This window comes from Passer montanus, unplaced genomic scaffold (genome assembly GCF_014805655.1).
Source record: "Passer montanus isolate IOZ18808 unplaced genomic scaffold, ASM1480565v1 scaffold54, whole genome shotgun sequence".
NCBI classification, from domain to species: Eukaryota; Metazoa; Chordata; class Aves; order Passeriformes; family Passeridae; genus Passer; species Passer montanus.
In genome coordinates, this window is record NW_024370374.1 from 4,465,816 (window position 1) to 4,480,000 (window position 14,185).

Genomic DNA, 14,185 nt, shown 5'->3' on the forward strand with positions numbered 1-14,185 from the left:
ATTTTACTTTTTGTTATTTTATCCCTTGAAACCTAACTTCTCTACAGCAACAGGAAACAAGCTCCAAATTATTTCTAACTTAATTTTAAAGGGAAGCTATATAGGGGTTTTAAAACTATTAGAACTAGCAATCACCTTTATCCTGAGGCCCACTTCTGAACCTCACAGTTAGAGCACACAGAGCACCAACACAGCGTTTCACAAAGCTCCAACCCACACACAGTAACAGCTGACCTCTTCTCTGCCCTTCTTGTCCTTCAGCCCCCCTGTGTGCCCTCTGCTCCCTGCGGGGTAGGGCAGCACCCCTGGGCACTCCATGGCCCCTCACCTTCAATAGCATTCACCTGTGCTGCACAGCTGCAGCCCATTAGGGACCAATTAGGGATTAATTAGGGATCAGCCCCACTCCCAATCACCACCTGTGTGCCTACAAGACTCTGTAGGCTCTGGACCATTCCTCTGTAAAAGTGAACACTGCAGCCCAGAGTTACCTCTGAAACCAGCTTCTCACCAGCATTTTAGGAGACAAAGAATTACTCAAACTGCACCTTGTCCACCATTTCCCTGGAATTCCACTATTTACCTACCACCCTTTTCTTGTGCCAATTCAATTCCAACTTTGCTTTTTGACTTAGCTCACTGTCATGAGACAGGACATGGTAAGTATCTGGTTGTTAAATAAAACTGAGAATGTGTAATTTCCTATCCTCTACATCAAGTGTTCATGTAACATTTCTCCATGTAGTTTCAATTCACAGTCCATCCTACTTAAATTTGAAAACAAAAAAAAAAACAACAAAACCCCAACTTGTTTTACATTCAAAGAATTTTGTGTTAATCTCAGTTCATAACTCCAGAAACACTTTACTGCCAACAAAACCCCAACTTCTTTTACATTCAAAGAATTGTGTTAATCTCAGTTCATAACTCCAGAAACACTTTACTGCTAAGTTGTCCTTTGAAGAACTTACTGAATTTCTGTATCTTATTACTTAAGATACTTGATTCAATTAAAATATCTGACTCCGAATGAGATACTTGATTCAAACATCTAAAAGGTAATATCTGACTCAGAATATTGTGCATCTTAAGAGTTTATGCAGCTGACTTGTCAAAAACACAAAAGGTTCCAACTATTACAGATGCTTTATAGCACTCTTTTTCCCCAGCAAATCACCAAACAGTGGGTAGAAAAGGGATGATTCAGAAGCCACCAGGAGATAAACTTTAAATCACTGCTTCGTTTTTCTCTTTGGATGCCCACACACACCCAGGTGTTTATGTTATGCCCTAGAGACTATAAACAGCCAATTGAAGCAGTCTGGAACCTGGACTCCAAATGGAAAGACAGAATTAAAATACACAAACACAATGTTGTCAGACTGAATTTTTATTTTTCTCTTGATGAAACCCAAAAATCCTTCACAGTAGCAACAGATGCAGAAGTCACTTGCAGAAATGATAGCTCTTCTTAATATGTGGGCATATCCATGTATGAGAAGTGTGAGGGGACTGCAGATTAACACAGTACAGGCACTGCTCAGTAGTAACAGACATGAAGTTTCTTGGAGTATTTTAATTGACCCCTCCCTTATTAATAAAGGGTTCTTCTAGCATCAAAGATGATTATTAATTAGTTGGATGTTATTGATTTTTTTGTTACTGCAATTTAATAACATTTTATCCAACTCTACACGTGCTATTTTATTTATATGCCCAGGTACACCTCTCCACATTTTTTAGGAGTCACCAAACCAGAACCAAATGCTACAATTCAGAATGAGAATGCTACTGCATTTAGCAGCTCTAGCTGCAGTGAAGTAAATATTTCATTAGAGTAACAAAACACACCTTGTTCAGTAATACAAAGGATACAGCTTGTAAAATGAACATTCCTATCTCATATCCATACCTTTCTGTAATATATATATTTATATATGGCTCTAAAACATATCTCTACTAATTAACAATTAAATTAAAACACATCCACAATTGGTCTAACTAGTGATTTTGGTCTCAATACTTTAAACATTAGTTGTTCCATAAAAATATACAATTCAACAACATGGTTGTATCAGCAACATGAGGCCTTCTGAAAGAGGCCCATGACATAAAACCAACCATGCAATTCAGTGCTCAATGTCATCTAACTGATAAATATTTATACTGCATTTTCAAATTACCAGTATCTCCCAAATGTCTCTTTGCAGGCTTACCATGCTTACAAACATGCAGAAAGCAATCACATTTCTCACTTGCCCATAGCAACCCTTTTTTTTTTTCAAATAGATCAACCGACAAAGCACAAGCTTCAAGCTGTCATTTTTAGATTACTAACTTTTTCCTTTCTTTCACATATTGCTTCATGTGAAATAAGACTAGGGATTAACCACATGGCAAGAACTGCACCTATCAGTTTAAGCCTCTAAAAATCAAATTACTAACAGTCAATTAGGATGTACTCATAGCTGCCATACAAGTGAACTGATACCCAGTAGACAATGAAGTCAATTCTTCAAAAGGTGTCACTTAAAAACCCAAACCCAGAACCTAAACTACACAAGTACAGCATCAAACCTGGCAGATTCCAAAAAGTGGATCTCTGTCCAGAAATTTTCCAAATGGTACACACACACCATGCTACCATCCAGAATCCATGAGCTAAGACAGCACTTGTCCACAGAGATGTCCTTATTTAGCAGGTGTGAAGCTGTACTTGTGCAGTACAAACAAGAACCCCCCAAGGCAGAAGCAGCCAAAACCCCAGACAAGTTCACATGTCACAGTAACCTGGCATATAAGACTCAACAACAATCAGTAATTTAGGTACTAACAATTCCAGAACAAATACATTCAACATGGAAATAAGACTACAATAAAAGATACTAGAAAGACAAGAATGGCATGACAATTAGAGATGAATAATTCTTTTACACAGCAGAAAGTCAGGGGAACATCTGGAATTCTTTTGCACTGCATTTAAATATCTTCTGTTTCTCAATATAAAAATACATCTAGAGAGTCAATCCAGAACTGCAAACAGCAATCATGTTATTCCCCATAACTGCTTTAAAATTAGTACAAAATAATGTAAATTACAGGAATGATTGTTGCAAATTTGTAAATGTTGGCTATTACAACATCATTATATAAGAACACCAACTGTAAATTATTTACAGGAGAGGTAATACAATTTCCAGAGTAGTGAATTATAATTTAGCAGAAGTGTAAAAACAATGTACTTACCAAAAACATTACAAAATCTGGTATTGTTATCAGCTACACAGTAGATTGTGATTACATTTTGTAGTTGACATACAACATATTCTTAAGAAAAGTGCCAAAATACTGCTACATAAGAATCTTTTTTCTTTAAAAAAATCAGTTAGCAAAACCCCCAGCAGATCCTAAACTAAGTAATGTAAAAAAAAAAAAAGGCAGGAAAAAAAAGGATGCTGATTGTACAAGTATGTCTTATTAAATGCCTTAGAAAAACCTGTAAATTCACTTTGTTGCTTAAAAGTCTGAAACAGGACTTACAAAAAAAAGCCAAGAGAAACATCACCACATATGCTTTCCCAGGGCATTTCAGGCCATTCTAAACCTACACATTCCTCCTGAACCGTGGAGCACAAGCAGCCTGCAGGCATTCTGGAGCTGGCTGAGCTGCTGGGCATTGCTGTGATCAGTGGCCAAGCGTCCTGCTGGGTGCCAGTCACCACCAGTGCACCCAGGGCCCTGCTGGGACCACACTCCTGCACGTTTTTACTCTCAACCCAAGAGCTGGCACACATCACTCTCAGCAAAGCATTCAAAGGGACTCAGCAGGCTGGAGAAATGGGCAAACAAGTCACAAAGGTCAGCAAAGAGAAGTGCAAAGTCCTACACGGGGGAATAGCCCTGTCCACCAGCACAGAGTGGGGACTGAGCAGCTGCACAGCAGCTTGGCAGAGAACAGCAGCAAGCCATGAGCCACCACGGGCCCCTGCAGCAAACAAACCAGGAGTCCCCTGGCCTGCACTGAAAGAGCACTGCCAGCAAGCTGAGGGAGGGGACTCTTCACTCTGCTCAGTCCTCCTGAGACACAACTCGAGCGCTGGGTCCGGTTCTGGGCTCCCCAGTCCCATACAGAAATGGGCTCACACGAGTGAATCCACTTAAGGGCCACAGAGGTGGTTAAGTGACTGGAGTATCTTACAGACAAGGAGAATTTGGGAGAGCTGGGATTGTCTCTCTCACCTGGAGAAGAGAAGGTTCAGGTAATCTCACCAGCCTGTGTCAATGCCTGAGAGGGAGGAGTGAAGAAGAGCCTAACTCTTCCCAGTAAATCTAGTGATGGACAAGAGGAAGGGAGCACAAGTGGAAATAACAGAAGCTCTACTTAGACATAGGAATGGATCTTCATAGTGTAAGGGAGAGCAAAACACTGGAACACACTGCCCAGACACCTTCTGGAGACATCACCCTTAGAGATGTTTAAAAACCCAGCTTGTCTCACTCCTGAGCAACCTGCTCCAGCTGGCCCTCCTCTCAGCTGGGCAATGGGGCATGGACTAGATCTAGTCCCTCCATCCTCAACTGTTCCACAACTCTACGGAAAGGACAGGGTCTTACGACAGGCATTGGATCAACTGAGTCACAAAGAAACTACAAAATGCAAAAGGAATATATATTTTCTCTTTAAGTTATTGCACACAGTGTTAATTTTGCTGCCTTCGTTTTGCTGATCTCATCTTTTCAAACCTGGACTCCATTTCTTCCAGGACTTTTGGTGTGTATCGCACAACTAATTTTACCTTCCCTTGAGCTGCCTTCAGCAGTTCCACTGCTTTCTCATGGTGCTCACCTTCCACGCTCTGTGAAGTACAAACCAGTGTTAGTAAAGACAAACTCAAAATTCATTTTTACATTCTTTGTACAATTGTATATAAGTATAAGCAATTATATTTATGTATTTATTTATATGTACCTTACTTTCAAGAACAATGTAACACAATTTCAAGACTTATATTTAAACAAACCAAGTGAGGTGATGATAAAAATGCTAATTAGTATTAGCAAAAGAATAGTGCAAAAATCTTTAGATTTATGCTAAACAATTAAATTCTGCAATGATAACTGTAGTCAATTATGAAATTACACTCAAATCAAAAGCTTTAGGAGAATACTCACTTAAAATTTACTATTACTTTTCTTCTTTTGCATGCATTTTAAATTCAGCAGTCACCCCCCTTTTGCTTAATAAATTGGCACAGCCAACTGCAGGACAACTGCCTTCTTGGTGTTACGTAGTCAATTATGAAATTACACTCAAAAATCAAAAGCTTTAGGAGAATACTTACTTAAAATTTACTATTACTTTTCTTCTTTTGCATGCATTTTAAATTCAGCAGTCACCCCCTCTTTGCTTAATAAATTGGCACTGCCAACTGCAGGACAACTGCCTTCTTGGTGTTACCTTGCCTCACAAGAAGGCAGAACGATGCATGCTGGCTGCTTGCAATGGAGCAGCTAACATGCAGTGTGCTGCTTATCTGAGTGCTGCCCCACGTGCCTCTCAGTGAACCCACACCATTGCAGTTCACTTCCTCTAAACTGATTATCAATAGCCTAACCCAGCTCAGGAAGACAACAATAAAAATGCTTTCCTATACCAACTCTCAGAATTTCTTAGAATTACATTAGATTCATCTCATTACAATTTTTAAGCAACAGTTCTCAAAAATGGCATCCAATACATTCCTGCACAGCATATATTTAATCTTTCTCCCAAACTTAGGAAACACAATGACAGGACTACTCCAAGCCTACCTCCCACTATTAGAAGCTAGAAGGCAGGTGATGTACCTGTTGATTGGAGGGTTTCCCCGTTACTATAAGTTACTTACAGAAAGAAAAACAACAGTTAAAAAAACCCCAAGTTATTTCTCTTCTATCAGATTTAGACAACCACATACATCTGAATGTCTTCATTTTTGTTATTCAAGTGGATATGCAGGCTGTTCTGTTTAAAACTGGTAACAAAAGGTTTGTAAAGCTCTGTTTAATTCTGTGAAAACACCTAAGTTCTGGAGTATGCTTAAGATCTCCCGTCTGAAAAAATGAACTTGTTTCTCAGTCATATTCCCTGCAGTCTTAGCAGTGGCATTTTCTTTTATTATTACTGGAGTATAAACTACAATCACAAGAAAATGCCTGTCATACATTATGGTGACAGGATTCCATCTGTAAATATCAGATGACAAGGATTTTTCTGACTACATTAGCATTCTTAACAGCAATTTCTGCACTCACTGTATTCTCACAAGGGCTGTATGTATTTATACATGTGCGTGCACACAGAGCCACTGTTAGCTGTACCAGCTGCCTGATGATCAGGGTCAGTTTTGGGTGGAGTGGTGGTTTTGCTGTCCTTAAGTCTGTGGGTGATGAAGGACCCATCTGAGGACAGTCTGGCACCAGTTTCTCAATGCTCCCCAATAGCAGAAGGCAAAGGCAAGCACAGTTGCATCACTACAGCTGATTTCCCTTATGCCTCTTGTAAAGGACAGCTGGACTCCCAGGTAATAGTCAGAGATTCGTGCCAGCCAGGAATCCTTGAGTACAGACACCCTGGATCTGTACCCAGTCACTATTCCTTTCAAGAGTCAAAACGCCCCAGAATCTAATTTGACCCTCAGTCTTAAAATAAAATTTGGTTAATAAGCATATTAATTTTAAGCCTGCATAGAGCCTCCCTGTAAATAAAAGCAAGTGTTTGGGAGATATTTACATGCATTTGACTCAAAGCTGTCTCAAGTCAAAGCCTGTCCATAACCTTTCCTTTCCAGCCTCTCTTTGTTTTACTTTTTATATTGTTAATTCTTCAGAAGAGGATACTTACTAAAAAAAACCAAAAAAACACATCAGCACTTCAGACACATAATTCTTAAAATACAGTAAAAAGCTTGCTTCTGAAGCTCAGTATAGTGGAAGGAAAAAAATACCATACAAAGTAACACCACCTTGTAGATCCATCTCATTACAGCTTTCATCATACAGTAGCATTTTTACTATGGGAAAAATGAGAATCTGGTCAGCCAAAAGTAACACAGTGTAATTTCCTACCTACCTTAGAAGGTGCAGAAAATTCCGTTAGTAAAAATCTGCATCATGAAACTTCAATGAAAAAGGAAGGCAGTTTGTATTTTACAAAATTCTCTGACTACATTTATATAACCCCTCAGAATCTGAAATACTGATATAGATAGTACAGTTCCTTTTAGAGACAGATAACCAAAACAATCCTAAAGCCAAAATTTGGGAGGACAAAAACAAAGTGTTTTGCCAAGATGAGAAGACACAAGGAGCTTGTGCCCTGTGTTGTCTGTGCCCCCTCAAGTGGAAACAAGCAGCCACTGCTACATAAGAAGAGAAAAGCAGCTCCTACCACTCCGTTTACAGAAAGCAGCTGGTCTCCACGTTTCAGGCCTCCATGTCTGTCAGCTATACCTCCAGGGATAATTCGAGAGATGTAAATTGGAGAATTTTGTTCTTTGCCTCCCATAATGTTGAAGCCAAGACCTTCTTCTGTTTTGGGTAGTTCAACCACTCTGGGATGAGAATGGCCTTCACTAGCAGCAAACGCAGCTACCGTGGCCTGTGAGAAACAAGACTCATTTACAGGAAATTACAGTCCTGTTAGCTAGACACAGTGAGCAGGCTGAAAATGTATTTCATCTCAAAGTACTTACAGGCTAAGACAAATGAGACAATTAATTCCCTACATACCAACACACCAGCATGAAAAATTCATAACTCTAAGAATAAAACTGAAATGAAAGAAATTTAAAAGCCATGAGAGTCTTGTTATACCTTTTAATATCCTGTTAAGCTTATCCATTTTATCAGACATCTAGATAATAGCCTTCTGAACTTGACATACTCTTCTGCTTCTGAAGTAATGAACTAGTGTATTTTTTGCAAGTTGTGGTTTGGCTTTTACCTTTGCTGTTGCGTTAGCTCTGACTTCGGGGCTACTGCTGATGTCCACAGTTTCATACACATGTTCATACACCTTTAGAGACACAACAGTTTCAGTATGAGTACAACCCGTATTTCCCTGCTTAGGTCATGTAACAAAATATCAAGTGCAAGTCAAACTGTGTACATTGAGAGCACACACCTCTAGTGTTACTCCCTGACTCACAACACCAACAGGCCGTCTGACACTCTCCGAAGAAACAACCCTCTCAGTATTTTTGCTGCTCAGTCTCAGCCTAAGGCTCCCCTCCTTGCACAGTGCTCAGACCTCACCGGGACTTTGGGAATGCTCATGGCTGGGCTGCCATGCCTCACTCCAGCTATTTTCTCCTGCTTGATTCCAGCTGTTCAACACAGATGCACACAGAAACACTTCAGGGCAGCTCTTCAAGGCTTTGCTGACCACCCATCCCTCCCAAATTTTACTTCAACTTTAGCAACAAACTATCTAAAGGAAAAAGAAGGATTGAAAACACAGAGGCAATAAGAACACTAATGCTAAGGAGGGGCTTGCACTGCAGGCTAACCCACATCTCATCTCCCTGCCAACAATTTGTACTTGCTAAGCACCAAGTACAGTGTCCTCAATAGCATGAAAATAAGATGACCCGTGTCTACAAACAGGTTTTTTAAAAATCTATCCAGCTGTTATCACTAATATTAACATAAGCAACAGCAATAGCAAGGCACATCCAATCACCTCAAAGTCTCCAAAACAATACCTAGGATGAAGATGATGTGGCACTAGACTCCACCTAAAGGTGGCATGGATGTGGCTTAAAAAAGCATTTGGAACTTTGTCTTACATGGGCAATTGGCACTTTGTCTACTCTTATATACCAACTGGATGACATCCTGCTAGCTGCCAGTAAGGACAGACTCTCAAAATAACCTTTAAGAAGTGATTTGCTACCAAGCCATTATTTTGTACACCTAAGGTGTCCCAAATTATTTTCTTTTGAAATTACTTAAAAATAAGGCTTGTCCTGTTAAGCTCTGTAAATTAAATGCTGCTTTATGAAGTTCAAAATCAGCTTAACGCAATGAGTACAAAAGGAAAAAGTAAATCATACTGGTCTTTAACTGAAGATAACTGCTTGCATCAAGTTCACTTACCTCTCTTACAGCATTACAGAATTCACTCTGCAGAACCCTTTGCAATGCCTGTAGCTTTTGCGGTGGCACCTCTCCACTTCTCTGTAATTTTTCCAGCAATTCAATTGCTCTGCAGATGTCTATGAAAAAAATAAAGCACTAGTAATGAGGAATGCCTGAGGAATCTCAAGGTATCTTTGTTTTGTTGGTTTTTTTTTAAATTAAGTTAATGGAGCAGTTTGTGTGTGTGCACTTGCATACACCTTAAAACCACTCTACGTTTTGCTAGCCATAAAACTATGTCTTTACAAAATGCTACAATAAAACACCACTTCCAGCCTGTTAGACATCAGCCACAACAAGAACCCTGTAACATATCTGGAGCTATCATGGACATATGCATATTGCAAAGACCATCCAATTTTTCGCCAAAGGACTGAAATATTGGTATGAGTATTAAAGTACTGGTAGTGCACACTTCATGATACTCTGTGATGGCATTTTGTTAACACCAGCTATAATATTATCAAATATGCTGTCTAACATGCCTTTTATATTCAAAAATTAGTTCAGTAAGGTATTCTCAATACTGCCCATAGAAGAGAGCTGAAAATGATCTGGCCTATTTTTTTTCCCTCCTCAAATGCTTACAAAACCAGCAGAACTCCCTTTGATATTCTCAGCTGAGAGACATCTCTATAGTCTAGAATCCTGAACCCCAAAGCTCTTTCAGTTCCTTGAAATTTGCTCCTAAGAGTTCACATTGTCCATTTTCTCATAAATGCTGCTCTGTGTAATGAACTCCATGGAGGATTTGACTCCAGACCAGAATGGCTCAAGAGAGGCACCAAATGCAACATGACATTCTCTTGGCAGCACAGAAAAGCAGAATACATTCACATCCCTCACTTGTACTTTCAAACTGTTACATCAAACTGAAACACAGAAGTCCTTGATCAGAACTAGAACAGCCTCTTAGAAAAGAAGATAGAAAGGATTACTTTCATTATCACAAAGACAAAAAAGCAGTGATTAAACTACTATATAAAATTATGCACAGATCATTTTAGAACAGGATGAAGTCTGGAACATAGCTAGACCAAAGACATGACTTCCTTTTTTCTGTAATTAACCTCTAGGTACTCATTTTTCATGTGACTATCTGGCCTCTTTTTTTTCCCTCCTCAAATGCTTATAAAACCAGCAGAACTCCTTTTGATATTCTCAGCTGAGAGAGACATCTCTATAGTCTAGAATCCTGAACCCCAAAGCTCTTTCAGTTCCTTGAAATTTGCTCCTAAGAGTTCACATTGTCCATTTTCTCATAAATGCTGCTCTGTGTAATGAACTCCATGGAGGATTTGACTCCAGACCAGAATGGCTCAAGAGAGGCACCAAATGCAACATGACATTCTCTTGGCAGCACAGAAAAGCAGAATACATTCACATCCCTCACTTGTACTTTCAAACTGTTACATCAAACTGAAACACAGAAGTCCTTGATCAGAACTAGAACAGCCTCTTAGAAAAGAAGATAGAAAGGATTACTTTCATTATCACAAAGACAAAAAAGCAGTGATTAAACTACTATATAAAATTATGCACAGATCATTTTAGAACAGGATGAAGTCTGGAACATAGCTAGACCAAAGACATGACTTCCTTTTTTCTGTAATTAACCTCTAGGTACTCATTTTTCATGTGACTGCACATCTACTCAATGGTGTCACAGCAGCACAGAGGACATGCAAAAGGCACAAACTTCTAAAACACGAGTGTAAAAAGAGTGCACTTCCATAACAGGATGAGCAGGCAGCAGGGTGCACGTTCTGAAATCAGGGTGAAGGGCACTGGCAGGACACAGCCCACAGCAGTGTTCTGTCCCCTCACAGGAATTATCAGACACACCACAAACCTCCAGATCCAGACCAGGTTGTGCAGCTGACTGAACAAGGCATACCTGAACCACACAGACTGGTCATCCACACACTGGAAACAAACCCCTCGTGGGAAAACACCCAAGTACCACAGCCCCAAGACTCAAATTATTTCTGATGATCGTTAAAGTTTCCATGTGCCACGAGAACTTGGAGCTTTCTGGCAAGCATTTCCAAGATTTACAAGCATCAGCTATCTAGAGCAACACAGGATCAAAACCTAAGTTATCTCCTAATAATCCCATGTTCTACAGAGAACACATTTTTCACAGCTACTATTTGAAAAAACCTCCCACATTTAAAGCTTATTTCCCAATATATATTTTGTATTTCATTCAAAATCCAAAACAGCTGGTGAAACTAAAGACATTCTAGATGATGCAAAATCACCAACATTCTTAGTAACCCCTGTGTTCAGCAACAGCACTACTGATTAACATAGCACTTCATTCACCAAGATCAACTTGAAGAGCTATGAGCAAATGGCAGCACTTCCAACCTGACAACACTCCACGTGTTAATGACAAATGTCTGCCAAATCTATCAGCTACAACACCACTACCATTTTAATACTTGCAGATGTTTTCAGACAAATGATTGGCTACATGGAGCTGTAGTCTTTATGTGCATGTAACATTCTTGAACCTATGAACCACGTTAAGATGTAAGGGGTACAAACCTGTTATCAGTTTGATTAGGATTCTGCAAGAAACTGTAAATGGTGACAACAATGTACTGTTACAAGGAGTAGCTGTAGAAATGAAGACACCAGAATTCTGAGTGATAATTTCTCTTTTTCACCTTCATGTTCTGTCATCAAGTCAGACATGCTTCCTACCTCTATCTCTTTATGGACAAAACATTTAATGACACAGCACTTTTTACCCTAAGGTAAAATTGGTTTGTTTGGGAACCAGCAGTGTCTTTCATTAACTACAGACTAAGAACACACAATCAGCTTTTCAAAAAGTGATTAGGACACACTGAACTGGATTTATTTTAGATGAAACTAATGCAGAAGACACACTTGACTAAAAAAGTGTTTTCAGTTTGAAGGACCAAACTATTGCTATACTTTTATTTTTATAGTTTTATTTCTATAAACTCAGAGCAGTCAGACACAGCATGGAAGTTAGATCCTCAGTACTCAATAAATCATCTACCATACCAGAGCTCTTTACTCGGGTAGAATAGAGACAACACATCCCATCAGCAGGACACTTGGTTCCCAGCAGCTGTTTTGCTGTGTGTTATTGAGAGGATCCCATTACACCAGCATGGAAGCTCAGCTTTCTTCTACTGAACTGCACTGGGCACCAGTCAAAAGCTGAGTATTCCATCTCCCAGCAATACTGCCTTAGGAAAAAGAGTTTTGCTGGGAATAAGGGACAAAACACATGCCTCATTTTCAAGAAAAGCTTGTAGACTACTGTGTTGAGGTAATTTGCTTCCTCCTGAATGACTAGCTGGAATATGATCAGCTGAAAGCTGTCTTCCTCACAATATGAGCACCATAGCTTAGCCAACTGTTCAGCACCAGAGACCAAAATGAATGTACACAAGTGATCCAACAATGCATTTCAACAAGGATCATGTAGATGTAACTCCAAAGATGGACAATTAAAACCCAAACCATAAAACTAACTGTAAGAAAGAATTAATGCATAATGGAAAACTTGCTTTTCTCTTCTTTTTTATACCTAACTGCCTGCTCTTCACAAATCATATTTTGGGATCACTAGACTGAAATCAAGAAACATGTAAACTAAAAGAATGTGGGGGGGGCAAAAGCCAGCAGGATGGCATGTGTGACCTAAACACAGAAAGAGAAAAAACACAGCATCCTCAGGGATAGTCCTGATTAATCAACCTTCACTGATTATGTCCAAGCATTCTAGATGCTGAGCTGTGTGTACAGTTAGCACATCACCACTAAAGTGTAACAAGAACTGAAACATTAACTGTGGTTTCATGCCTGCCCTCTGGTGACTTTGGGCGAACAGTGTTTCTACCCAGCTCAGAAGAGAAAAGACACAACAATTTCTAGTTGCCCTGGTGGTAAGACTTAAAATCAGCCCATTTCTACAGGATTCTCCCTTTTCTTATGCTGTATGCCAACGCCCTTAGGGACTTTCAAGCTAATTATGACTCATCATCAGGTTAAGTGCAGCGAACCCCACACAATCCACAGTTACCTAGGTCTGTAGATAAGGCTCTTGCTTTTGTGGGTCCATTACAAGGGGCTCTCTTTTTCTCCTTTTCCTAAAAGGAACAATATGCCTTAAGACCAAACAGCTCCTTTGTTTCACTGATCCCGAAGGAACTCTGCAGATTTGTTTGTTTTCAGGGACACAGCACAGTGCCAGGGCAATGAGGTGAAGGATGGGACCTGAGCCTTGAATCTGCAGACCTCCCAAGCACAACTAATCCACGGCTGAAGCAGCTGCCCTAATTAACAAGCTTTGGAGCAGAGAGGGGATGAGCTGCGCAAGGCAGAGACCTTACATAACTCACTATTTACAGGCCAACTCACACATTCCAAGGGGTTCCCGGCTGGAATGGGAAGCAGGGCTAGCAAAAAAAGAGAAGCTGAACTCCTCAGCAGGTAACACGGCAGTACCAGAAAAACTAAGTGGGTATGTACAGTGTGTTATACACCCACAAAAATACATCTAGCACCAAGAGCGAAAGGGGTGGTGCTAGTGGGAATGGTAGGGGGAAAAGTCAGAGCAATCAATCACCTCTAATTCTCCTGTTTTCCTTTTCAAAAACATGATTTCTAATTATCAATAATCACTTCCCATGGAAATTTCATTTTCCAGTCCCTATTGTCCTAAATCCATACCAACGAAACAATAGTCTGTATTGTAATAAAAACATCTGTGGGCCTTACACAGCACCAGATCATCACATTGAAGGAAATTTGGAACTGTTTCTTAAAAACTGAGGATAAATCTCACAAACACACTACACAAAAATACCCAGCGACATGCTATACTTTATCCGTTTTGTTCTTAATTTCAGTTACACACTGCATGTATTAACAATAAATTAAGACTACATACTAGAAAAATGGGGTGAAAACATGAATCTGAGAGCGTAACAGGAGACAATCATGAACAAGTGTAGCG

At 39.7% G+C, this 14,185-nt stretch overlaps 1 protein-coding gene across 1 annotated transcript; it reads right to left on the reverse strand.

The window, feature by feature from the left end:
* Positions 1-1,374: 1,374 nt before the first annotated feature.
* LIN7C (lin-7 homolog C, crumbs cell polarity complex component) lies at positions 1,375-11,883 on the reverse strand. The gene is made up of 5 exons (XM_039724971.1): positions 11,856-11,883; positions 9,139-9,257; positions 7,985-8,056; positions 7,430-7,639; positions 1,375-4,856 (listed from the first exon to the last, which is right to left on the reverse strand). The coding sequence occupies exons 1-5, from the start codon at positions 11,881-11,883 to the stop codon at positions 4,701-4,703; spliced, it is 585 nt and encodes a 194-aa protein (XP_039580905.1). The 3' UTR covers positions 1,375-4,700.
* Between the last annotated feature and the right edge of the window lie 2,302 nt (positions 11,884-14,185).

Excerpts from the sequence above, each read along its gene's own strand:
- LIN7C (XM_039724971.1), bottom strand. The coding sequence starts at position 11,883 with ATGTCTGACTTGATGACAGAACATGAAG. Across the intron at positions 7,640-7,984 it reads GAGCTAACGCAACAGCAAAG|GCCACGGTAGCTGCGTTTGC; the intron begins GTAAAAGCCAAA and ends TGTTTCTCACAG. Across the intron at positions 4,857-7,429 it reads TGCTTTCTGTAAACGGAGTG|AGCGTGGAAGGTGAGCACCA; the intron begins GTAGGAGCTGCT and ends TGTACTTCACAG.